This window comes from Equus asinus, chromosome 6 (assembly GCF_041296235.1).
Source record: "Equus asinus isolate D_3611 breed Donkey chromosome 6, EquAss-T2T_v2, whole genome shotgun sequence".
Classification (NCBI taxonomy): domain Eukaryota; kingdom Metazoa; phylum Chordata; class Mammalia; order Perissodactyla; family Equidae; genus Equus; species Equus asinus.
Window position 1 is genome coordinate 44,137,355 of NC_091795.1, and position 27,660 is coordinate 44,165,014.

The following is a 27,660-nucleotide window of genomic DNA, read 5'->3' on the forward strand; positions in this document are numbered from 1 at the left end:
AAACCAGTACTGTGTGTATATCTTCTAGAGCAGTGGTTCTCAAACTTTAGCCTGCGTCAGAATCACCTGGAAGGCTTGTGAAAAGATTACTGGACCCCATCTCCAGAGACTGTGATTCAGTAGGTCTAAGGTAAGGCAAGATAATTTGCATTTCCATCGTGTTCCCACGCTGTTGCTGCCCCTAGGTCACGCTTTGAGAACCCCTGGACTAGAGAAAGCCGAATACCCCAGGAAAGTTCTGGAAGAATAGTTAATGAGCTTTTGTACTTAGCTCTGGAAACTAGTCAATACTTGTGTTTATACAGCAAAGGGCAGCCCTGCATTTAGGTGAGTCCTCGATGCGTGTTGGTCCACGATGACCGAGTAACAAGCCCAGCCCAAATGAAGGGTAAGACACACTGGTCCACATCAGCCCGTGGGAGAAAGGCAGGCAGCTCGCTGGAGGAAGGTGAGAACCTTCAGAGCGGATGCTCCAGGCAGTCTTTTGAGGCAGTCACTGAGCTGGGCCTGGAGGGTGATTAGAAGCCTACAAGTGGCAGTGAGGCAGATTTAGGGGTGGGGAACAGCATTCTAACTGCAGAATCACTCAGCGCAAGCACAACACCCAGCAAGTAGGATAACAGTGTACAGTGCCGCCTTACCGAGGACGCCTGCACAACATCGCAGGGATTTCTTTTTTCCCCCCTCTTTGTTCAGGTCTACACAGACGATAGGCAGTGTTTGCAAACAGCCGGGCGCAAGCCTGCCCCCTTTATCTGCAGCAGCGCCGCCCGCGCCCGGTAGGGTGCGCTCCCCACGGTGCCTCTCCAGCTCCCGGCCGGCCTGCGCCTGCGCCTGCGCGGGGCTTCTGCGGCTCGGAGTACGGGGGAGGACAGTCCCGCGCCTGCGCACTCGGACAAAGATGGCGGCGGCGGCCCGGTTGGGCTGGGAAGCTGTGGCCGCTGCAGCGGGGCTGCGCACGCGGTAGGTGACGAGCCCGGAGCTGCGTGTAGGGGTGCCGCCGAGCTTAGCCAGCGGAGCGGCCACCGCCCTGCCCACCCTTTCTCAGACAGCGGGGAGAAGTGCCTGTGACCGAGCTTTGGGTCCGCCCCGTCGGCGCAGTTGAGGGGTAGCCCGGAGGTGGGCGGCGGTCGGTGAGGCCGCTCCGCGCCCCGGTCCGGGCGGCCTCGGCTGTGCCCGATCTCGGGCTCTGAGCCCCTGCAGCGGGGAGGCTCCCAGAACCCGGCTGTAGAGACCAGACGGAGGAGCTCCTTTAAAATCGTGTGATCTCCAGCCCTTTCACCACGTACATTCCCTCCCCTGCCTGTTAAACACAAAATCAGAAAGTTACACAATGGGAGAGCATACCTTGTTTCATTTCTCAGTGCAGGCCAGAAAGGGGACGTGACCTGTGTGAGGTCACACAGCTTCGAAGGGATGGAACTCATGAGAATCCAGACCCAGATTTCCTTCCCGCCACTTACACCCACTGTGTTTTCCCGCTTCATGCGCCCTGCCTTTGAGTTTGGCCTCCCGACGACGTCTGTCAACCTTGGTTAGGTGGAAGGAGCTGTGTAGGTGTTATACCTTGGTTTTGCTTCTAGAACAAAAGGAGAAAAAAAGGCCTGATGGGATTTGATCTCGTGAGTGTTAGGAGGTTTAGTGCTAAGGATGCTCTTGAAGTTTAAATGCATTTCCTCAAACAGTTAAGTTTGCAGAAGGATTTTTTGTTAGTGACCTGCGTAGCTGTCTCCCTGAAATAATTTAACTTACCTTTACCATGTTGTTAGTTTACACCCATCTCTGTCCGAATATTTATCCATTCTGCTGCCTTTCCCTGGGCTGAAGGGACAAGAATACTGGTTTTCCAGTGTATTTCCATATTCCAGACTGTTCAAGATTTAGACAATGAGCTGTAGATAAAAGTGTTTTCTCTCCAAACCTTGAACTTCATTCAGTAAATAATTACTGGGCAACCTATCACATAGTGATAATAGTGGCAGCTAACATTTATTGAATGGTTAGGCCTAGCCCTCTTTTAAGCACTTTACCTGCGTTATCTGGATCCATCTTTGCAGCAGTCTTTATGGGGGAGCTGTGAGTATTAACTTCATTTTAGAGATGAGGAACGGAGGCCATCGCGCCTGCTACGGGGACATAGGAAATGAAGACAGTCTCTCCCCTTAATGAGTTTGCAGGTGAAAATAATCACAGAAATGTTTTTAAAAGAAGTCATCATATATATGCTTGAAATTCCATAATGACTCCAGTGAAATGAAAATTGTAATGGATAGCAATAGAATTTTGAGGTAAACTGGATTTTAAAGTAATGCATCAGATTTCTAAACTATTTCACTACTAATGTCTCCTTTTATTTCCTTTTCCATTAATATTGGTTTTTCCCTTCTGCCTTTGTTTTTAATTTGGCAAAGCCATTAAAAAAATAGCCAATCACCACTTCTCTATCAGAGTAAAATAACCAAAGTTGCAACACTGGGTTAATATGTTTCCAATAAAAAAGCATATGTAGATTGTTGGTTTCTTGAGCAGTTTGGAGGAGAATAGTACACTTTCTATTAGACTTTTTGAAGCGTTGAAATACCTTTCAAAGTAGGTAACATAGCTTATCTCTTTCTAAGGAATCATGGTGGTAGAGACAGAAAAAGAGGAAGAGTTTTCACTGTATTTACAAAATTCCCTTTGAATTTTGAACCATGTGACTCTACTACCTAATTTTTAAAAATTTAAAAAGAGGGGAAAAACAGTTTGTGGTTCTTTGTCTCCTTAATGCAAAGCTAAGAACCTGGGACTCCAGGTTATAAATCACTAACGTAGATGCATTTCTGTTTTTTATACCGGATATTGCACTATCCTGTGTAGTTACTGAGGCTGTAAATTCCCCCTTGAGCTCTTGTTTTTAAATTGTTTGTAGCTATTGCTTGCCTAAGGAAGTGGAAATAATGTGGATGGAAAATGAAAATTTGACTTTGCTATTATTTTCCTTATGGTTTTTTTTTTTTTAATATGTGAGAAGTAGAAACCAAGCTTAAAAGATTGTCTTAAAATGTCATTTTTATTTGTTTTTAAATGTAGATTCTGTCATGTGATGAATACATACACCATTAAGAAACAGCCTCTGCATCAGTTTGTACAAAGACCACTTTTCCCACTACCTGCAACCGTATGTAACACAGGTAAAATTTCATCTTTTTGAGCAAATTGTGTTTCAGAAGCTAATTAAACTGTGCTTGAATGACATTCTGTGGGTCATAAAAGATTAGAATTTGTCAATTTTCTATTCAGATGGCTATGAAAAGAACATAGCATTTTTTTTCTGTTATACCATCATACTCTACTGTAGTTATTTGCTTACACATATCTTTGGCGTTAAATTTTGAGAATACTGAGCACAGTGTTCAATAGATCATGAAATCTCAGTATCTTGTGTAACACATCTTCTGGAACATACAGTTGCTCAATAAATGATTTCTGAAATGAAAATATTGTAAAAAGAAGTTACAAATGTGTTTCAAAGAATCATGTATTTTAAGCTATTGCCCTCAATTTTTTTGTGTGGAAGAATCAATTTTTTTTTTCCCCTGAGGGAGATTAGCCCTGAGCCAACATCTGCCAATCCTCCTTTTTTTTCTGAGGAAGACTGGCTGTGAGCTAACATCCGCGCCCATCTTCCTCTACTTAATGTGTGGGATGCCTGCCACAGCATGGCTTGCCACACGGTGCCATGTCTGCGCCTGGGATCTGAACCAGCGAACCCCAGGCTGCTGAAGCCGAATGTGTGCACCAGCTTAACCGCTGTGCCACTGGGCCGGCCCCAAGAATTGATATTTTTATTTTTTTGTTGAAGTCACATTGGTTTGTAACATTATATAAATTTCAGGTGTACATCATTATATTTTGACCTCTGCATTGTGTTCACCACCAAAAGTCTAGTTGCCATCCGTTACTCTCCTTATTTTGATAAGAATACCTCTAAAATCAGTAAATTTCTACTTTCATCTAGGCCTTAGGCTGTAGTACTTTGAATGTGGTTTTTCTTTTTTTTGTCAAAATTAATTGCTGTCGTTTTGTTGACAATCTTATTGATGTTACATACTTTTATATTCTTTAATAGTGAAAATAGATTTGAAGATAGAAGATTATTGCAATATGAACACTGTCACGTGGTTAGGGAACCATGGGAGGAGGGTGTGTGTGTGTAAACACCTGCCTATATGCACTTATGAAGCTGTAAGAGTTTAGATTCAGCTCTGGGCCCATCTCCATTTCCATCACTACCTTGAATGTCTCCTTGTGGCCTTACTCTGGAAGGTGACTCACTCTGGCTATAGGCATGAGTTGGATTGGGTAGAGACCTTACCTCCCCTGTGTACTGGGGCAAGAACATGAGTGCCTTGCCTGTCAGCTTGAATCACAGAATAATTTAGACATAAATATGGAGTAACTCAGCTACTCCATGTTAAGCTACTTTAATTGGACTTTTAAATTTTGTAGGACTGAATTATGTGGTCATCTAGGTTTTTCAAATTGGAAACCTGCTGATTTTAGGTGTTTTTTTTTCTTTTGTTTTGTTTTTGCTGAGGAAGATTGGCACTGAGCTAACATCCATGCCAGTCTTCCTCTATTTTTTTAGTATGTGGGCCACGAGCACAGCATGGCCACTAACCCAGTGTTGTAGGTCCATGCCTGGGAACTGAACCTGGGCCGCCTAAGTGGAGCATGCTGAACTTAACCACTATGCCATGGGGGCTGGCCCTGATTTTAGTTTTTGATATGGACTTTAAGCACCATTAATCTTTATTTGGGAGGAACTTATACCTACCTATTTATCTATTACCTATTAGTACCAAACGTAATGGGAAAAATTATTTTAGATCAGTCTCTCTATCCTCTTGTAACCCTTACAACACCTTCAGGGGCATCTTTCTGGATGATGGACCTGGAAGTCATGTTTGAAATGCCTAATTAAACCCAATTTAGACTATAATTGGAATGATTTTGTTAATATCTAGTCAAATTACTCTTTTGAAATAGCTTTGTTCATTGTGAAAAGAGAAAATTTATGTAATGATGTCATATATTTTCTACTTCAGACAGTATATATAGATTATGCTGTCTTAAATTTTTTTATGTTTGTAGTTCTCACCTTCAAATATTTAAAATTTTTTTGTTTCTGTGTGTATAGTTTTACACAAATGGATTGAATAAAATAAATCCAGATTTAATTCTTCAGATATTGATAGAGTGCCTATTGAGTGCAGAGATTTTGGTTACCAATAAATTATTAAGAAAGACCGTAAGAAATGATTGGTCAGAATTAGGGTTAAAAGAACCTTATTGTCTTTATATTTACAGAAACTAGTAGCAGTCCTTTCTTTAATGTTCCATCTCAAAAATGGTTCCCTTGTAATGCAGATTTTCAGAGGAATTTATTGGTTGGAGGTATAAATTTTGTGGTTTTTTTCTGAGGAAGATTAGCCCTGAGCTAACTGCTGCCAATCCTCCCCTTTTTGCTGAGGAAGACTGGCCCTGAGCTAACATCCATGTCCGTCTTCCTCCACTTTATATGTGGGACGCCTACCATAGCATGGCTTTTGCCAAGCGGTGCCATGTCCTCACCCGAGATCTGAACCTGCGAACCCCGGGCCGCTGAAGGGGAACATGCAAACTTAACTGCTGCGCCACCCGGCTGGCCCGGGAAGTATGTATATTTTAAATCAAGTACTTGCACATTGAGGTTATCATTTTTAATTTTTCTGTTTTTTAGAATTTGCCTGGTTACCAAGTCACCAACTGATATCTTTATAGGACAGTGACTTAAGCAAAATGTATAGGAGTTTAGTTTCATTTTTTGCTTCACCAAGGAAATGACTTAACATCAGTTAGCTGGAACTGCATGGCAAGGTACAAAAACAACTCTGAGCTGTCAGATTAGAATCTTCTCTTGTAATGATTGAGAAAAGCACTTCTATACCAACCATATGTTTTGCCAAATTTAATCTCTTTGTAATTTAAAATAAAACTGTTGTTTTTGATATTTTACTATCTTTCTTAAGATATGTGGTATGAGGAGTATGACAAAATAGGAAGACTGATCTTAATATATTTCCTATTATGCTTGGCACTTACCAGCATGGAGTGGCAGTATGCACTGTGGTTACACAAGTCAATGCTGGGGAATTGGCTGGGCTTGGATGCTGGCTGTATCACTTAACTGACTGAGTGACTTTGAGCTTTAGTTTCTTCATTTGTAAGATAAGATAAAAGCAATGCCTCCTTGGCAGGATATAAGGATTAAATGATGTAATTTACATACAGTGCTTAGCACCATGCCCAGCACATGATAATTACTCAATGAATTAACCTATTTCAGTATATTGTTCTAAGATGAGAATTTTTTTGGGGGGGTCAGAATATTTATTTTCATAATAAATAATCAGGGCCTGTTTAATAGTTTTAAAACTGTTAAAACCCCAGTACTATACTTTTGTCCTACAAGCTATATAATCATAATAGGAAGGTAGGAAATTAAAGATTCTGTTCTTTCTTTATTGCTGTAATGAATTCATTCTCAATATAAACATGGCCTCAGAAGAAACAGAGAAGAAAAGAACCTGTAAAGATAATTCAAAAGTATTCCAGAAAGTAATTCGCATAGATTCCCACTTATGTGATAATTTATAATGTCACTAACTATACCACTGGGCAAGTTACTTTAAGCTTCAGTTTCCTCATTTGTTAAATGGTAATAATAATACTTCTTCATAGGGTTATTAAAAGCTTGAATACATTTAAAGCACTTGACCCTGTCTCTGGCATGTAATAAGTAAGCACACAGTAAATATTAGTTATTATTATAAATTTTTTGTCTTTAAAAGAATGGTAGCACTTTGGAAAGAAGAGAATGTAACATTTTACTGTTTTAATATTCTAGTGATGATGATTTGTGATTGTGATAGCCATTGGTTCTAAGTCACCAAATTGAATACGCATAAGACTCTTGAATTATGTTATACCTTCCTACTTAAGTGTAGGATATTGCTAGAATCTGTTGAGTAACAAAGCTATCTAAATAGTTAGTATTTATATAAAATTCAGTGCAGTTATCCTAAATATATTGATAAATTTCTCTCTTGTCTTTAAAAATTCTTATTTCGTCAGCTTGGAGAATAAAGCCTTATTTTATTTTTTCTAATTTTTCTTACTTCTTTTGGTTCTCTGAAAATGAGCCCTCCATATTCTGTAAATTTGTTAACTGCTGTTTTTTCTAGAATAACATTCTTTCTTCTTTTTTTCTCTTTTAGTCAGATACATGTTTATTCAAACACAAGATACCCCAAATCCCAACAGTTTAAAGTTTATTCCAGGAAAACCAGTTCTTGAAACAAGGACCATGGATTTTCCCACACCAGCTGCAGCATTTCGCTCCCCTCTGGCTAGGTATATTACTATTTTTCGTTTGCTTTTACCAAGAAACATAAATAACTGACTTTGGGGTTAAGGCAGCCAATATTTAGCTATTGCATTTTTATGTGCACTGCATTTTTTTTCAGTGTAAGGAATACTGTATTTTCTTTTCAGTTAAGAGATAACGAAAAATAAGAATTGCTATTAGGAAACCGTTCTCCTGAAAAGTGATTTATTTGAGAGATCTGTAGCATAACTAAATGAAAATTTGTATTTTTACTCAAGAAAAAAAAATCCATCAAAATGATAATATCGTAAATATCCATCCTAAGTTTTTAAAACTCTCTTTTTAAAAAGCAATGAAAACTTGCTCATTTTATTCTTAAGGATAAATTTCTGGATGTTTAAAAATGGAATTGTTTCTGAAATGTTCCACTCAGAACTAGAAATGATAATAGATATCAGACTAGTCAGCAAAGACAGTTTTTAAATTTACTAGATAAACACATGTTAAATGTATCTTAGATGATAAAGCATAAATGATGAAATTATTGGAATGAACCTTGTTTAACTGATAGCTAGAGATATTATTTACAATAAGAAATATTAGGGGGCCGGCCCAGTGGCGCAGCAGTTAAGTTCACATGTTCTGTTTCTTGGTGGCCTGGGGTTCGCCGGTTCAGATCCGGGGTGCGGACATGGCACCGCTTGGCAAAAGCCATGCTGTACTAGGCATCCCACGTATAAAGTGGAGGAAGGTAGGCATGGATGTTAGCTTAGCGCCAGTCTTCCTCAGCAAAAAGAGGAGAATTGGCAGTAGTTAGCTCAGGGCTAATCCCCCCCCCGCCCCAAAAAAAGAAATGTTAGAGTCAGTCAGCAACAATTGAAGTTTTTGTTAACCTAAGCTTGATACTGATTGCCAAGGATATTTGGAAAATAAAGCTTAGATAACTATCTCTATACTACAGCCGTTTTATATGTCTCATTTAGGGAAGCCAGATATATGCTTATCTCAGGAATGGTTTTTTAAATTTCTAATTGATAAAAATGCTCGTTTCCTTTGACCTAAACATGCCACTTCTCAGAATATACCTTAGAGCATTTGTTTTTCGCACTTTTTTATATAAGCCACACTGAAGAAATGTTTTATATTATGATCCAGGATGAACAGACACACAGACAGACACATATGTATGTACACAGATATACATATATAAGTGTGTATACACACACAGATACATGTGTATGTATGTATGAAACAGGTGTTTGAGAGGACAGTTTTCACCTTAGGAGTGTGAAATGCGTTCTTCTGTTTCCTTTCTTGTTCTTTTTATTTTCCTCTGTTCTGTTTTATTTTATTAGATAAGATCCTGGTCACTACATAGTTTATTTCACAACTTACTGGTGGGTTTGAAGACACTCCTTTAGAGGATACCTGTGTATGTACACAAGGTGTGTGCAGGGATGCTCTCTGTGGCCTTGTTGGCCATGGCAACGAGCTAGAAACAATTAAATAGTCATCAACAGGAAGAGTTAGGCGAACTTTGTCCATCCATAGTCTGCAGATAATAAAAAGGATGAGGAGGACCCATATTTACTGTCAGTGAATGACCTCTAAGACATATTGTTAAATAAAGAAAGCAAGTTGCATAACAGTGAGTAGAATATGATTATGTATATAAAAACAAAAACCTCAAACAACAAAAATGCACTGACAAAAAGATCTGGAAGAATGCACACCAAACCGGTAACAGAGGGTTTGGGAGGAGTGGTCAAGAGGCATTTTCACTTTATATGTATAGTTTGAAATGTTTATATCAAGTATGAGTCCACATATTTTGTATTTTAAAAAATGTAAAAGTGAAAAGGCCTTAATTAAGTCAGTTGCAGGTTAGTTGGAGATTATTTCTGTCTGATATTCAGTTGGCAAAAGCCCATTTCAAAGTAGTCTTTTGAAAGTAGCCTATTTCCTGGATTCACAGAACTTATTATCTTAAAAGTTAAGCAAAATCAATCTTATTTTTGTTGTTTTTTTCCCAGAGAATGTTTTTGCTGTAAGCTAGAATGTAAGCTTCATGAGGACAGAGACCCAGCTGTCTTGTCCATCATTGTATCCTTAGTGCTTGTACAGGGTCTAGTACTCAGAGGCGTTCAAATATCTGTTGAATGAATGAGTAACTGATTGAATGAATGAATAGAGAGTAGTATATCTTACTTCAGGGAGGCGTTTGACTTCTTTCTTCCTCTCCTTATGGACAAGACAAAGAAGTGTGAGCAGAGTGTAAACCTGTCTTTAGTGACATGTGAAAGGGCTCTGTCTCTCTGTAGTTGGCATGTTTGTTCAATACTTTTTTAAATCAACAGCATTGATAAAGATATAATTATCAGTTTTTCACTTGGGAGGAATTGCTTATATGTTGGATGGCAAAATTCAGAGAAATTAAAAAAGTTTCACTAGGCGGGAGTGATAGGTTAAAGCAAATAAGATAAAATCAAACAGGAACAGATATTAAGCCTTGTATTTGAAGTTTTTAAATGAATAGCACAATTATGGAGTAGAAGAATCTGACCTTTTAGTTCTTCATGTTGAATATGATGCAGTGCTCAAAAAAGTCAATCAAACTTTAACAGAGTCATAGTGTCTAGCTCAAGAGAGGTGACAGTCTTTGTACCTTGAACAAGTCAGACTATATTTGGGATATTGTGTTCAGTTCTGGGTATCATATTTTATTTTGGATGTTGACAAGTTGAAATTGTCCCAAGGAAAGTAACCTAAAAGGCAAAGCATGTATGATAATGTTTGAAACTCCTGTTTCAGCTTTTTCCTCCTTTTAGGGACAGAACCTGTGAACTCTTGCCTAAAGCAGTCTCCATGACATGGCCCATAGATCAGGTCGATTCCTTTGCGTGGTCCTTTCATTTGGAAAAAAAGGCTTTGCTAACAGTGCAGATGTACCGAGCCAATCAAAGGGCCTACTCCAAGGTCTGTGCTTGGGTTTATTGGATCATAAGCTGAACCAAGAACCCTATAATTACTTTTAAACTTAATATTGAGTAGTTGTATACATGACTCAGATGACATTGTTTCAGACAAATTCCTAAATAATTTAAAAACAGCAATTTTGATAGCACTCTTGTAATGGTAGACAAAGAAAAGGAAAACCATGACCTTCTTTGGAGTGTCCGCTTTTATTCGTAGGGTTGGGAATAAGGAAACTGCTGTAGAGTGTATACTAAGGATGGTTGATTGGAGAAGGGAGAGGCATTTCAAAGTCCCCTGTAGGGACTTTTCAAGTTATAGTCTGCCTCTTCTCCTCTCACAGGATTCTAGAAATTAGCTTTACTGAGGTATAATTTACATGCGATAAAATTCACCAATTTTAAGTATGCAATTCAGTGAGTTTGATAAATGTGTATAATTGTGTAACCACCACCAAAATAAAAATATAGAACATTTTTATCACTGCAAAAGATCCCGCTTTTCCCTTTGCATTTTCAGGCCTCTTGCTTCACCTCCATGCCCTGGTCATTTTTTTTTTTTTAAGATTGGCACTTGAGCTAACGTCTGTTGCCAGTCTTCTTCTCCCCAAAGCCCCCCAGTACATAGTTGTATATTCTAGTTGTAGGTCCTTCTGGTTGTGATATGTGGGACGCTGCCTCAGCATGGCTTGATGAGCAGTGCTAGATCCGCACCCAGGATCTGAACCGGCGAAACCCTGCCAAAGCAGAGAGCATGAACTTAACCACTTGGCCACAGGGGCTGGCCCCCACTGGTCATTTTTTTTTATGGCAATGACTTTTTATTTAAAAATGTTTTCCAGCCTTTTTGAGATGCAGTGGACATAAAACATTGAGTAAGTTTAAGGTGTATGATAGAATAATTTGATATACATATATACTGTGAAATGAGTTAACACATCTGTCACCTTGGTAACTATTGATCTTTTTTTTTTTTTTCCTTTTTCTCCCCAAAGCCCCCCAGTACATAGTTGTATATCTTAGTTGTGGGTCCTTCTAGTTGTGGCATGTAGGATGCCGCCTCAGCATGGCTTGATGAGCAGTGCCATGTCCGTGCCCAGGATTTGAACCAGCGAAACCCTGGGCCACTGAAGCAGAGCGCACGAACTTAACCACTTGGCCACGGGGTGGCCCCACTATTGTTCTTCTTTATGCCACTACAGATTTGCCTATTCTAGAGTTTCGTGTAAATGTAACCATATAGTCTTTTGTGTTTGGCTTCTTTCATTTAGCATAATGCTTTTGAGAGTCATCCTTTTTTGTGTGTATCAGTAGTTCGTTCCTCTTTATTGCCAAGTGATACTACAACATATGGGTATACACAGTCTGTTTAATAATTCACCAGTTGATGGACATTTCTAGAATTTTTTTGGCTATTATAGATAAAGCTACCATAAAGATTCATGTGCAAGTCTTTGTGAAGCATATGTTTTCATTTCTCTTGGGTCAATACCTAAGAGTGGGATTGCTGGATTGTAGGGTAAGAGGATGAAACAAGATTGGCCGTGAGCTGATAATTGTTGAAGCTAGTGATGGGTACATGGAGGTTCTTTGACTTTTCTCTCTATCTTTTTGTATGTGTAAACTTTTCCATAATAAAACATTTTATTTTTATTTTTTCACAGGCAGTTATTTAGGATTGAAGGAGTAAAAAGTGTCTTCTTTGGACCAGATTTCATCACTGTCACAAAGGTAAACATAGGATTATATAAAATAATTTGTGAAGTACTTTTAGTTTTTTCTGAATCAGGTGTTCCTCTCTAGAATTTCCATTCTTGGTATATTTTACACATGCTGTTATTAAAAATATCAAATTGTTTGCTTCTCACATTTCTTTTCTTTTTTTTTTTTTTTTTTGAGGAATATTGGCCCTAAGCTAGCATTTGTTGCCAATCCTCTTCTTTTTGCTCAAGGAAGATTGTTCCTGAGCCAACATCTGTGCCAGTCTTCCTCTATTTTGTGTATGGGACGCCAGCACAGCATGGCTTGATGAGCGGTGTGTAGGTCTGCACCCAGGATCTGAACCAGCAAAGCCCGGGCCACCGAAGCGGAACATGCAAACTTAACCACTATACCATGAGGCCGGCCCCTCACGTTTCTAAAGTTAATTATTTAGTAGAATTTTCAAGGTGAAATTATCTGTAGTCCAGATTCCTCATTTTTCAAAAGAGAAAAACTTGAGCTTCAGAAGGTTAAATGCAATGTCCAAGATTATAGCTACCTTATGGCAGGGCCAAGACTCAACTTTGGCAGGGCTAGAATTTAGGCTTCCAAATATTATTTTTACTAATTCTTAATTTAAATTGATAAAGTGAAAAAAAGCAAATAAATAACCAAATAATATATATATATTCGACCAACAGAATGGTTGAATATATATCCCCTTTCAAGGTGGGCCCTTGTATCATGGTGTCTGCACATTCTTCGATCCTGCAGTAACACTTCAGAGCTCCACAGATGAGAGCCGTGGACTGTGTGGTTCTGCAGCACTTAGTTAGCCTCTAGAAGTCAAAAAGTCAAGCTACATGTGCTACCCGTTCCAACAGCTGAGGTATCTGCTAGAAAAGGCTGTTTCTTTTTTAAGTGCACTAGATTAATGAAAAATGAACTATTTAAATTTGGGCTGTGTCCTTTTAAATCTGTTAATTGGTATATAATATACACTGAACTTAATCACTTGTCAAATTTTGCATCAAAGTCAAAAGTTTTCATTCAGCTCCTTTTAAGCAATTTGAAAGGATTACTCTGAGTTCTTGATGCATCATAGAAGTGGACATACTGGGTTAGCAACATGTTACATCTAGTCCAGTATTCTCTTGTAGCTATTTATGTGTGGAGGAGAATTATGATTTTTCTCCTTGGTGGTAATCCCAGTGGCTATGGTTGTTCTTGCAAATATCCCAATTGTAAAATATTTTTCCCTATTGCTTAAAGTGTTATTTGTTCTAAATTCTCAAAATGTCCTTTCTTGACTTTATCAGTGAAAGTAGCACTCCTTCCAGGAGCTCATTACCTTGTTTATTTTCTTTATTGCACTTAACACTTCATCATATTTTTAAAATTTTTATTACCTATTTTTCCTGCACTAGAATGTGAACTCCATGAAGATAAAGAATGTCCATCTTGTTAAGTTCACCTGACAATGCCTAGCACATAGTATGCCCTCAAAGAAATTTTTGTAGAAGGAAATGATGATGTAAAATTTCCTAAACTGAATTTTCAGGCTACAAGTGGTTTACCCCAAATGTAGGATTATGGTGAGCAAATCTGTGTTAACCAATCCCAAGTCTTTACCAGTTTATAGACGTTTGGCCTGTCTTTGTTATTCTTCAGTTTTCTTTCTTTGATATATATATGTTTTTTTAAAGTATGCTTTTTTGTGAGGAAGATTTGCCCTGAGCTACCATCTGCTGCCAATTCTCCTCTTTTTTTGCTTGAGGAAGATTTGCCCTGAGCTAACATCTGTGCCAGTCTTCCTTTATTTTGTATGTGGGTTGCTGCCCCAGCATGGCTGCTGACGAGTGCTTAAGGTCCGTGCCCAGGAACCAGAGCAGGGCTGCCAAAGTGGAGCATGTCGAACTTAACCACTAGGCCATGGGGCTGGCCCCTGAAAATTTTCTTTTGATGAAAACGTGATTATATCTTACAATTTTATTTCTTGATTTGATTTTGGTAAGTCATCTTTTATTTCCCTTTCCCTTCATAATTTAGTTACCCTTTTTGAAATCTCTCAGCTCCACTATTTTTTCTTAATGAAATGACATAACCAATAAATAATATTCCAAATTAGGACATACATTGATGTTTAATAGGTAGAATAGTAGATTTGGTTTTTCTTTGAATTACCTTCCTCACAATGGACTATTTCATTTACCTGATATCTTCAGGATCGCCTGTTTTCCTTTCTGATTTGTAATTGATAATTCAGGGGCTTCTTTATGCGTCATTTATATTTTTTTTTACTAAATGTATAAGTGTATTTGCAGCTTATATGCTGCTTTTTTTTCTCATTCAACTTCAGAATATTTTTTTTATTATCAATATTTCCCTACTCAGTAGAGCCCACTATTTGCTGAAGATCTGAGGTACTCTGATCCGTCTTGGAAATAATTTATTAAAATGTTACCTAGAATTAGTTCCTATTCCCAATCACACGGCGTCTTCACTAGTTTTGCTCTTGTATCCATAGCAGTGCCCATTTATCTTACCTTCTGTGTGCTGTCTCTAAATTGCTTCTTAATCCATGACAAAAGTAGTCCCTTTTGCTTGTAGACTCAATGTTTAATTGTATTTAAGCAGAGACCCTGGCTAACAGCCTCCTAAGAGTCTAAATAGACTGTATCTAATAGTTTTCTTCCTAAAGAGCTATCCTTTAAAAAACTAAAACAAAACATGCTGCCTTTCTTTTTTTCAGATGTTAACACTATTTAGGTATTTAAGAATCCTATCTTTTTTTTATGGAGTCAACTAGTTGGCCAGATATAGAGGTGAAAAAGTTATGGATTCTTTCTTATGGATACTGGTCTTATTGGTGGTACACAAGTGCCCTAGCACAGTAGCCACAGATAAGACACATTATATGTTTTGGTTCTATAGTTGCATCATTGGATTTCTTCAATATTCTTAAGTAATATATGTTAGTTGAATTTTTTGAATAGTTGTGGGATATCCTGTATATTTGATCAAGTAATTATATCCTATTTAAAAGAATGGGAAATCTCTTTATCATCTTGTTAAACACAGAGAATCTATTCAGTATTTTAACTCTCTTTACTTCATGAAAAAATGTCATTTAATCATTTTAGTATCTCCTGTATAGGGCATGGTACATACAGCATACTTGAAACAAGTTTGATGAATGAATGAATGAATGGAAAGTGTTCTAAGATTATGTCTTCTGAAATTCCTTTTAAGTCAGATCCTTTAAGAAGTGAAACTGACATGTATTCTCCAAAAATGGGTGCTGTTGCATAGCACAGAATATATATAGGAAAAGATTCCTAAAAGATAGAAAGCATTGTTTTGTATTTGTCTATGCCTTTGGGTGGAAATATACCATTTTTCTTCACATATTTATAGGAAAGTGAAGAGTTAGACTGGAATTTACTGAAACCAGATATTTATGCTACAATCATGGATTTCTTTGCATCTGGCTTACCCTTAGTTACTGAGGAAACATCTTCAGGAGAAGCAGGTAATATATTCGGTAACTAATATTTATCTTTTTTTTTTAACTTTTCTACTTTCTTCACACTTGTCTTGATTTCAGAAGTCTTAGGAGTACAGATTTTTATCATTGTATCATATGTAGCTCTAGAACCAATTCCAGAGGAAATGAAACTTCAGATATACTAGTTTTGCCCATCACTTTTGAAAATGTGTGTATAAATTGAATCTGTTATACAAAACTAAATTTTTCTTTCTTTTTTTTTGAGGACGATTAGCCCTAAGCTAACATGCACTACCAGTCCTCCTCTTTTTGCTGAGAGAATGGCCCCTGAGCTCACATCTGTGCCCATCTTCCTCTATTTTGTATGTGGGTCACCACCACAGTGTGGCCACCAAAAAGTGTAGGTCCATGCCTGGGAACCAAACCCAGGCTGCTGAAGCAGAGCATGCCAAACCTAAGCACTAGGCCACGGGGCTGGCCCTTGACTCCTTTTTAAATAAAGTATTAAGACCCAGCCAAAGCCCCAACCCCCATCCCTTTTCCCTTTCAAGAGATGTATGTACACTTGGTTTGTTTTTAAATTTTTACTACACATATACGTCTCTACAGGGAATATATAATATTGGTTTTTGTTCTTAAATTTTGAATAACTTGTGTTATATGCAACTTTTCTTTTTTTGCTGGGTATTTTGAAATGCATCCATTTTGAAAAAATGTAGTTCTACTTTAAGTGCTGAGTAGTATTTCATTATATGAATAAACCACAGTTAGTTTATTCCTTTACTTATGTGCAAGTGAATTGTTTGTACTAATTTCTATTGCAAACATTGTTGCAGTGGGCATCCTTGTACAAGTCTCTTTGTGCATATGTGGAGAGTTTCTTTAGAGTATATTCCCGGAAGCAGAATTGCTGTATTGAAATCTGTTCTAATTTACATACAAATGAGCAGTTATAAGAATTTCAACTTTCTTATATCTTTATCATCACTTAGTGTCCTTTAAATTGTTTTTAACCAATATGTTAAATGCAAAATGGTATCTTGTTTTAATTGCATTTACTTCATTAATACTGAGCATAAAGGTTTTCATATGTTTATTGGCCATTATTTTTCTTGTCAGTAAGTTTCCTGTTGATAATCTTTGCCCGTTTTAAAAAAATTGAGTTGTATGTCTTTTTTGCATTTATTTTAGCAAGTTTTTTAAAAAAAAATATTCTGGGTATTAATCCTTTGTTATGTATATTTCTAGCAAATATCTTCTCCCTAACCATGCCTTATCTTTTTACTATGTTTAGGACATCTTTTGTCATTCAGAAATTTTTCCTTTTCTCTTTTTTTAAAATATGGAACTTCTGATGAATTTGCATGCCATCTTTGCACTGGGGCTATGCTAATCACCTCTGTATCATTCCAGTTTTAGTATTTGTGTTGCTGCAGCAAGCACAGAAGTTTCTCTTTTGAATATGGTCAAGTATATTTATCTTTTCCTGTGTGGTTTGTGCTTTTTGGACCTTATTTTGATGAGTTATTTTCAGGAAAGCACTTGGAAGAGTGACTACACATGGAACTCAAGTATTAGCTGTAACTATTATATTTGTAGTTGATGATTTTTTTCCTTTCTCCAGTATGATAAAGATACAGACACACACACACACACATTTGTATAATCACCTTTAGATGATGCAGTTTCACTTGTACATATATACCCTAAATGAGTCTTATAAATGTACATAAGACAACACGTAGAAGCATATTTATTGAAATATTGTATTTTATTTTATTTATTTTTTTTAAGATTTTATTTTTTTCCCTTTTCTCCCCAAAGCCCCCCAGAACATAGTTGTATATTCTTCATTGTGGATCCTTCTGGTTGTGGCATGTGGGACGCTGCCTCAGCGTGGTTTGATGAGCAGTGCCATGTCTGTGCTCAGGATTTGAACCAATGAAACACTGGGCCGCCTGCAGCGGAGCGCGCGAACTTAACCACTCAGCCACGGGGCCAGCCCCTGAAATATTTTAAAAATATTTCAGCAGTTAAAAGGAATGAACTAGGGGCTGGCCCCGTGGCCGAGTGGTTAAGTTCGCGCGCTCCGCTGCAGGCGGCCCAGTGTTTCGTTGGTTCGAATCCTGGGCGCGGACATGACACTGCTCATCAAACCACGCTGAGGCAGCATCCCACATGCCACAACTAGAAGAACCCACAACGAATAATATACAACTATGTACCAGGGGGCTTTGGGGAGAAAAAGGAAATAATAAAATCTTTAAAAAAAAAAAAAAAAAGTCTCAAAGTTAATATAATTTAATGTTAGTAGTTGTTATGTTGTTGCCAGAACTCTAGTTTGTTATAATGTAATTTGAATTATCTACATTTATAGTTTTCCCAAAGGTAAATAAATTTCTCAAAGAAAAATTTGTAAACCCATAAAAAGGCTTTAGTGAACATCAGTATATAACCTTACAAAATAAAAAGAAAAAATGAAAAAAACCAACTTTTTTCTCAGATTTGTAGGACTTTTTGGAAATTTCCATGAGGCTTATATCTCTATTTAGTATTATTGTCATTTTGAAAACCACTAAACTGAGAAATTAAAAATGTAACTTAATTTAGAAAGTAGGTGTACCTTTTGTCTCAAAGTTTCCATGAAAATCCGGACAATCTCTCTCTCTGCTACTTTTCAATCCTTGAAAATGATGAAAGTTTAAAAATTTATTGGCCAAAAAATTCAAACCCTAACGTCATCAGTAGATCAAGTTATTTCGGTATACCCACCTTTATCACCAAACGTTGAGTTGATCAGTTCTCCTTAACTTTTCTTCAGAGAATCGAATGATCTTTCCATTTCCCCAAAATCACTTACATCACCATACCAAGTTACATATTCTATGCTTTTATTTTTTTAATGAGATGTTAAGTTAAAATCATCATGTTTTAATACTTGTACTTGCAAGGATATAAAATTTCTGCTGTTGATATGTTTTATTTTTCATTGTTTCTAGGATCTGAAGAAGATGATGAAGTTGTGGCAATGATTAAGGAATTGTTAGATACCAGAATACGGTATGTGCTCATCTTTCTACCTGAGAGTAAATATATTACAGAGCCAATTTTTGTTATAGCAGTATACTTTTGGTTGTTTATGAAATTATAGTAGAGTTCCAAAATAAGTATACCTTAATGTAAAACATGATAGGTAACCATAACAATTTAATTTAAAGCCTGTACATTTTCTATATTCACTCAAAATTTTAAAACACTCAATCTATCTAAACATAGCCAATGAAGGAATTTGTCTTTCACAGTCACCATTTAGGTTTGATATTGTTATAATAGGAAATTCCTTTGAAAGAAAAAGTGACTTGGTGCTTGGGAGGATTGTGAGGAGAGAAGGATCCCCTGTTTCCAGGCTGTTGCCCATAAAGAATAAATTTAAATGAGTAGAGAACCACAGGCTTCCACTTTTTCTTGTAGCAGACCAATGATCCTGCTGAGAGCTCCCAGAAAGGGTAGATAATATGCAATAAAGAAAAATTATGGGGCTGGCCCTGTGGCCGAGTGGTTAAGTTTGCACACTACACTTCAGTGGCCCAGGGTTTTGCTGGTTTGGATCCTGGGCATGAACATGGAACTGCTGGTCGGGCCATGCTGAGGCGGTGTCCCACACGCCACAACTAGAAGGACCCACAACAATAATATACAACTATGTACTGGGGGGACTTGGGGAGATAAAAGCAGAAAAAAAAAAGATTGGCAACAGTTGTTAGCTCAGGAGTGAATCTTTAAAAAAAAAATAATTGGTTTGAAGGCAATTAGATAGCTGCCTAAGCAAACAAGATCCTGTAGGAGAGGGAAGCACATGGAGGCTTCCCTTGGGGCATTTGCTGATTCTTCATGTGAGGCTAGAGTAAGAGAAGTTGTGTAGAGCATAGCTGCTAAGAATCAGAAACCATTTAGCTTTTAGAAAATTTGTTGAGATGGGAAGACAAAAATTGAAATTCTAGATTATTAATGAAGCTTTGACTTAAAGGGTCAAAATCCCAGAGAGAAGAAAAGTTAAGAAAAAGTAAGCCTAAAATTACAGAGGTTCTCCCCACGAGGTATCTACTTATTCTTAGCTGTGTAGGGGAGCTGACTAAGAAGTCAAACAAAAAGCAGTTGGAAAGCTGAATAGAGTTTGGTAGATTTATGGTGCTAGGGGTGACAAAAATTGGAATTTAGGATCTGTCAAGGAAGGTGAGGCCTCAAGAAACAGCCTCTCAACTGGGCTCCCTAGAGGACTGTACCCTTGAAATGGGAGCAAGCCAGTGGTAGACCAAGCCTTATAAAACTGTAGTCCAGTATTGAGTGAGCTTGAGTCTACCGTGGATTGAACTGCTGCCAGAAGATAGGATGAATCCTTTCTGATGTAGTATAATCCCAGATCACTTCGGTTTTTCATGAACATTGTCCATCATTCAGTTACAAATCATAGGCATACCTACAAACTGGACCAAGAGAAAATAAAACAGATCCATGGGTAACCTTGATATTAGAGTTATCAGACATGGCCTTTAAAATAACTGTGATTAACATGTTCAAGAAAATAGAAAACAAGATGAAGAATTTCATCGGAGAACTGGAATCTATAAAAATAGAAGTAGTAATCCTGGAACTAAAAAGTGTAATAACTGAATTAAAGAACTCGTTAGATTAGTGGAACATCACAGATGCTGCTGCAGAGAAGATTAGTGTACTGGATAGAGGTCAGTAGAAAATATCCAGATTGAAGAACAGAAAAGAGAATGGAAAATACAGGAAAAAGCGTGAGAGACATATAATACATGACAAAAAAGGTCTTAGAATGTCTTGTAGAGCTTTTAATATAGCTAGAATAAAAATACATGACAAAAATGTAACAGGTGGTGAGTTTAAGAGGAGGCGTTCTACAGTCTTAGCATTATCTGGGAATTGATAAAAGTACTAATTTAGGGGCCGGCCCGGTGGCACAGCAGTTAAGTTTGCACGTTCTGCTTCGGAGGCCTGGGGTTTGCTGGTTCGGATCCCAGGTGCAGACATGGCACCGCTTGGCAAAAGTCATGCTGTGGTAGGTGTCCCAAATATAAAGTCGAGGAAGATGGGCATGGATGTTAGCTCAGGGCCAGTCTTCCTCAGCAAAAAGAGGAGGATTGGCAGCAGTTAGCTCAGAGCTAATCTTCCTCAAAAAAAAAAAGTGCTAATTTATATTAGAGACTAAGAAACCAAGTAGGCATCTTGTGGGGTAAACACCAAATGAATGGTAAAAGACCATATAGCCAACAAGCCAACAGAGGAAAAAATGGAATAATAAAAAAATACTTGATCCAAAATAATGAAAAATAGTAAGATGGTAATATAAGCCCAAAGATGTTAGTAGTTGTATTTTAATGTACATAGGTTGATTAACAAAAAATAAAATTGTCAGATTGGTTATTAAAAAACAACCATTTATATGCTGCTTATATGAGATATACACCTTAAATATAAGGACACAAAACAGAGTGAAAGTAAGAAGATGGAGAAATGTATAGCATGAAAAGAATGAGTAAGAGAAAGCTGATCTAGTTATACAGATATCAGACAAAATTATTTTATAGCTAAAGACATTACTACTGATAAAGAGAAATCTTTCATAATAATAAAAGTGTAATTTTTATCAGGAATATATACTAACTTTAAACTTGTATGTATCTAATAGCAGCTTCAAAATAAATGAAGAGTATTTGTTAGGACTGAAAGTAGAAATAAGTAATCCACAGTCATAGAGGGAGACTAACACGCCTCTCTCAATAACAATAGAGAAAGCATATAAAATGGTGAGTTAAGATAGGAGTTTTATACACGTGATTAACAAACGACTAAATTGACACATACAGAACATTACACTCAACAAGAACAAAATATTTATTCTTTTCAAGTTTTCATGGAACATTTGCTAAAATAGACTATTTTGAATCATAAAGCAACTCTGGACAAATTTCAAAGATTGAAATAATTGAGAATATTGTTTTCTACAGTGGGATTAAGCTGGACATCAGTCACTAACAGGTAACTAAAAAATATTCATATATTTGGAAACTAAACAGTGCTTTTCAAAAAGATCCATAGTCAACAAAGAAATCACAAAGGAAATTTAAAATAGGAGAATATCTGCATGACCTTTGGGTAGGCAAATTTTTTTCTGACAGGAAACAAGAAAAATCAAGGAAAATACATATAAATTGTACTACAATAAAATTATGACTTCCTCTTTTTCAAAAAACACCAGGTCCAGGGAAGAAGCAAAGCACAAAGTAGAAGATATTTATAATACATATATGACAATATGTTTTAACACACCTACAAATTGTTAAGAAAAAGGCAAACAGTCAAATAGAGACTGGAGCAGTCTCTTCATGAAAGCACTGGAGTAGGAATTCACAAAAGACAGTAACCAAATGGCCACTAATCATGCAAAAATGCTCAACTCCATTAGTCGTTATGAACATTCAAATTAAAACTACAATGAAATATCACTGCCAATCCATTAGAAGGGTTAAAATCACTAAGACTGACAATACCAGCTGTTGGTGAGGATGTGGAGCAACAAGCACTCCTTTACTGCTGGTGGAAATGTAAGTTTATATAACTTGGGAAAATTGTTTGGCAGTGCAGTATCTACGAAATCTGGACATATGGGTATTCTTGATCCAGCAATTCCACTTTCAGGTATATTCCCAGTAGTAAGATCTGTGTATACCAAAAGACATTTGCAAGAATCTTCATAGCTATACTATTTGTAAAAGCCCAAAATTCGTACTAACCCAAATGTCCATCAACAATAGAATGGATAAATTCTGGCGTATTCACTTAACGGAATACTATGCAGCAGTGAGATTGAATGAACTATGTGGCTGAATCTCATAAAGAGCAAAAGAAGCCAGATACCAAAGAATAAATACTGTACTTTCGAGATGAAATCTATATTTATAAATTATAAAGTTAAAAAAGTAAAATTATAAAGTTAAAAAACAGATGACACTAATCAATAGTGATAGCAATTATGATAATGGTTACCTTTGGTTGGGAGGAATAATCAGAAGGAAGCACAAGGGGGACTTCTGAGATGCTAGTTTTATTTCTTGGTCTGGGACAAATGTGTGTTCATGTTGTGAAAATTCATTGAATTGATCAAGCATGATGTATGGATTTTTCTGTATTAATGCCATTTTTCAATGAAAAGTTTACCTGAAAAAAAAAGCCAGAATGTGTCCTTCTCCCTCTGTTCACCCAAAAGCAGTGAATGAGTATATCTTAGGTAATCGCTATGATTATTAGGAAATTTGAAATCTTGGGCCAGCCCTGGTAGCCTAATGGTTGTTTGGCGTGCTCCACTTCAGCAGCCCAGATTTGGTTCCTGGGCGCAGCCCTACACCACTTGTCTGTCAGTGGCCATGCTGTGGTGGTGGCTCACATACAAAAAGAGGAAGATTGGCAGCAGATGTTAGCTCAGGGCTAATTTTCCTCAGCAAAAAAAAAAGGAAATTTGAAGTCTTAAATGCCAGAGAAGATTATTAATAAGCAAGATTATGATTTAATAGAGCAAATATTTGTATGAATGAATTTTGACATTTTATCTGAAAGTAAAAAAATGTTACAAATGAGACTAGCCACAGTTATTGTTCTCTGTTATAAAGATTTTATTTTTTTCCTTTTTCTCCCCAAAGCCCCCCAGTACATAGTTGTATATTCTTCGTTGTGGGTTCTTCTAGTTGTGGCATGTGGGATGCTGCCTCAGCGTGGTTTGATGAGCAGTGCCATGTCCGCGCCCAGGATTCGAACCAACAAAACACTGGGCCGCCTTCAGCGGAGCGCGCGAACTTAACCACTTGGCCACGGGGCCAGACCCTATTGTTCTCTATTATAAAAGTAGCTCTGACTTTGTGAATTTTACCAATAGAAAATCTAAGCTCTGAGTTGTATTAAATTTTTTCAACAAAACTTCTGTTCTTTTAAATATATCACAAATATTCCGTGATCACAGGCCAACTGTGCAGGAAGATGGAGGAGATGTAATCTATAAAGGCTTTGAAGATGGCATCGTCCAGCTGAAACTCCAAGGTTCTTGTACGAGCTGCCCCAGTTCAATCATTACTCTGAAGAATGGAATTCAGAACATGCTGCAGTTTTATATTCCAGAAGTAGAAGGCGTAGAACAGGTATGTCAATATTATATGGCAGTTCGGATTTACTATTAAAATAAATATTTGAAAAGAAAAGAGATTCATGACCCGTCATTTTCTTCAAGGGCTGGATCTTTGTGTTGCAATTGTTATGAGACTTGAAGCCTCCTTATTTTATTTTATTTTTTTTTCTTTTTTCTTTTTTTTTTTGTGAGGAAGATTGGCCTTGAGCTAACATCTGTTGCCAATCTTCCTATTTTTGCTTGAGGAAGATTGGCCCTGAGCTAACATCTGTGCCAGTCTTTCTCTATGTTGTATGTGCGATGCCACCACAGCATGGCTTCATGAGCCATATGTAGCTCTGCGCCTGGCATCTGAACCCGTGAGCCCTGGGCTGCCAAAGTGGAGCACGCACACTTAATCACTCTGCCACCAGGCCGGCCCCAGAGGCTCCTCCTTATTTTAGAATTATCTTGTGTTATGAATACCTACTATGTGCGAGGCATTTTTACAAGTATTACCTCATTTAATCTTCTAACAACACAGCATATTAAGTAGTAGCACTCCTAGTAGTGTTACTGAGTCATTTCCATTTTGTATATAGGAAATTGAGATTTACAGGGCATGCTGCTGCTCTGGTTGTAGAAGAATTATGAAAATGGGATTCAAAGCGTCATGGAATTTTACAGATGAGATTTGGAAGTCTGGTGGAAGAGCTCCACTACATCATATTTATCCACTTCTTGTTCTTAAACATGCAGGCAAGAAGCTCACTGAGAAATCGTACTTTGTTGTACAGTAAAACAGTACCGAGTAGAGTTATAGAGCTTTACCTCTCACCTGATGTCAAAATTTTTTCTGCCCCAAGAGACCTAAGGAATACCGCAAAGCCCATTCTCAGCAGTAATAGTTATCCTCATTGCATGATTCTCAACCAAGAGGCATGGCCTTATGGAGAGAGGTTCTCACGGAGGGAAAGAGGGTGTGCAAATTAGAAATTTGAGAAAAGTCTTCAGGTAATTCTGTGCCTTTAAGGAGAGGGAATCTCTTCTCAGCTCCTTTGAGAATTACACATCTCTGGGTAGTATTAAAATCTGTCCTTTTGGTACAATACATGCCATCTCCTCTTTGAAGTCCTTATCAGTCCTCTGCTTGGAATTGAGCTCTACTTTGGTCCAAAGCCTCTTTCTGTGTGTCTGTTTCAGCCTTATGTTTATGGGTAAGTTTCTTGAGAGACCTGTAGTCATATCTAGGTCTTTGTGTTCTGCAGCCCTTAGCCCTATGTGTTATAAGTGTTTTATACATAGTTTGTATTAAATAAATGTTTGAAAATATTCCAAATTTAGGAATATTTTGCCTAAAATAGGAGTTGATTGACAAAATTCTTTGGATTGGGTGTTGCTGAGATTGAATATTAAATATCAATTTCTTGGAAGTAAATATCCATTTTTACTCAACCCTGAAAAGGAACTATGAGAGAATTATTTTTCCATTGATTGTCTCACATCAGAACCAGGTTCTTTTAGATGTTTTTAAAAAATTTATTTTTGTTCCTTTATGCTCTATATACCTTTTTAAAAAATTATATTAGGGGCTGGCCCCGTGGCTGAGTGCTTGAGTTTACACGCTCCGCTTTGGCAGCCTGGGGTTTCGCCGGTTCGGATCCTGGGCACGGACATGGCACTGCTCGTCAGGCCATGCTGAGGCAGCATCCCATGTAGCAGAACCAGAAGGACCCACAACTAGAATATACAACTATGTACTGGGGGGCTTTGGGGAGAACAAGAAGGAAAAAAAAAAGATTGGCAACAGATATTAGCTCAGGTGCCAATCTTAAAAAAAAACTATATTAGTTGACACTTGGTGGATTGACAAAGGAACATATTTATTAGGGTGGGGTGATGAATTGGCAGTCAGATTATAAACTTGAATTAGCATTTAATTGTAGTAGGTGCGGTGAAGAGAAAAAAAAGTTCTTAGGCTTACATAGTTCTTTTCCTCTCCAAGGGAGTTGATCTTTATTATCTGAGTAATATATTAACTCACGAGAAGATATTAATCTTTTCATTTTTTTCTTCAAGTATTCATTAGTATTTTCCTTCACTTATTAGAAATAAAAGCCTTCACATTTTTCTAAGGTTTAAAATGAATTTTTATCTGAGTAAGACCAAAATAATTAGTTGCTACTATGATATTTTGTTTCTTTACTTTTTTTAGAGATTCATTTTTCTGATATATAATTGTACAGTAACAGTTTGGTATAGCCCCCCAGAATGTATTTAAGTAAGTGAGATGCTTTTTAAAAAAACAAAAAACGTCAATTACATTGGTCTTATGGCTAGGAAATACTAGTTAATTGTTATAGTCTTCTCTGTCCAGCTGAGACTCTGCTGTTGGAAGCCTCTTTGGGGGCAGGAAAAGAGTCCAGTGCTTTAATTAATTTGCTGACATTCAGTTTGCTTTTATGTTGTTAGAATACCAAGTTATGAGGCAAACTTTGTGCTTTGGGAGCTGTTGATAGATTTATTCTTATTGGATTGACATACATCGTTATAGAGTAGAGTATTTCAGTTAAGTAAGTAATATTAAAATCAGGAAATAGCAATTCCTAATCCTTTTCTTAAGTATTAAATTCTCTTTGTTTTTTTGTTTTTAGGTTATGGATGATGAATCAGATGAAAAAGAAGCAAACTCACCTTAAAATAATTTGAGTTTTCTTTGGGCTCAGCAGTTGGACTTGTTGATAATATATATCAAGCTTTTATTATTAATCTGCTAAGGAACTTGAGGATTAATAAAATATGCCCTTTCTTCAGAGAATGCTACATAAATATTGCATGTTTGCTTTACCTCATCTGAGTTATTTATAACATCCTGAATCATCTTCTGTACACATGGATTTTATCCAGGGATATTTTTATTTTTGTTCTTCATATCTCATGGTTCCTTCTTTGCATAATGTCTGAAGCAGTTTAAAATACATTTTCCTCCATCTAATTTATTTACTTTTTTTATGCAGAAGTAAATAGGGAGATTGCTTTTTAAAATATTCTAAAATGGCTTAGCCATTTTGTGAGATGTTTGAAACTATTTTTACTGAATTTTTACCTTGTTTAAAAAAAAACTAAACTAAACAATTCTGGTTTAAAAATGGTATCTGGCTAGTAGTCCCCAGTGTAGTAGCACATAACTTCTCACTAAAAGACCAAAAAAAAAAAAGAAAAATTGTAATGTTGAAAACTGATAAAGAACCAAGTTCTAGAATGGAGACAAAATTTGCATTGATTATAAGACAGAGCAGGCTGAATTGAGAAGAACTGCCTTTAACATGCTCAGTCTTTACCTTATGAAGCAGAATCTCTTTGAAAAAAAGGTGAGAAACTACTTTGGTCCTTCTTCCACTAGCTTCTCCTGATTTAGAGATTTATAATCTGTGCCATGCCAGAAATTTGGACAGTTATCTTTCTACTAGAGAGTACTGCTTTTTCAGATAGCCCAAATAGCATGTTATCATTCTCTCTCATTTCTCTATGGTAATTCAGAGAGAACAGTTCAAAGACAATATTAGGAAAGGAAAGATAGGTACATTGCATCTCTGGAATTCTGGTCCCTGAAAGTACAGAGATTAAGATAGGGATGGAAACAAGAAGAACTCCAGCAGTTACGAATGCTGGGAATTGAAGTTTTTATTTTTTTCCTTTGGCTCATAGAACCCGACAGTGGAGTTGGAGAATTTGTTCCCTGAGCTATTATAGATGAATTCAGGTTAGACTCTGGGAATTGCTTTATAAGCTAGGCACATTAACTCGCCTTTTAGCTGAAGCTACAGGAAATGGAGATTGTGGAGGAGATGCAGTTAATGGCAAGTCTTGGGTATGGCCATGAAATAAG

At 37.1% G+C, this 27,660-nt stretch overlaps 1 protein-coding gene and 1 non-coding gene across 5 annotated transcripts; one reads left to right on the forward strand and one right to left on the reverse strand.

Moving 5' to 3' along the window:
* Window positions 1-26,600, forward strand: NFU1 (NFU1 iron-sulfur cluster scaffold). Of its 4 annotated transcripts, XM_014836733.3 has the most exons (9): window positions 1-130; window positions 697-963; window positions 3,073-3,173; window positions 7,302-7,437; window positions 12,048-12,114; window positions 15,502-15,616; window positions 18,592-18,652; window positions 23,631-23,805; window positions 26,426-26,600. In XM_014836733.3, exons 2-9 carry the CDS (start codon window positions 902-904, stop codon window positions 26,468-26,470), a joined length of 762 nt encoding a protein of 253 aa, XP_014692219.1. In that variant the 5' UTR covers window positions 1-130; window positions 697-901; the 3' UTR covers window positions 26,471-26,600. The 4 variants fall into 4 exon arrangements, with proteins under 4 accessions (XP_014692219.1, XP_044628557.1, XP_070368108.1 ...); XM_070512007.1 differs by lacking the exons at window positions 1-130; window positions 697-963 and adding an exon at window positions 2,178-2,288; XM_044772622.2 differs by lacking the exons at window positions 1-130; window positions 7,302-7,437 and having other exon boundaries at window positions 831-963.
* LOC123286773 (U6 spliceosomal RNA) lies at window positions 16,929-17,035 on the reverse strand. The gene has a single exon (XR_006529576.2). It is a non-coding gene; the product is annotated as a U6 spliceosomal RNA (small nuclear RNA).
* Window positions 26,601-27,660: the final 1,060 nt, after the last annotated feature.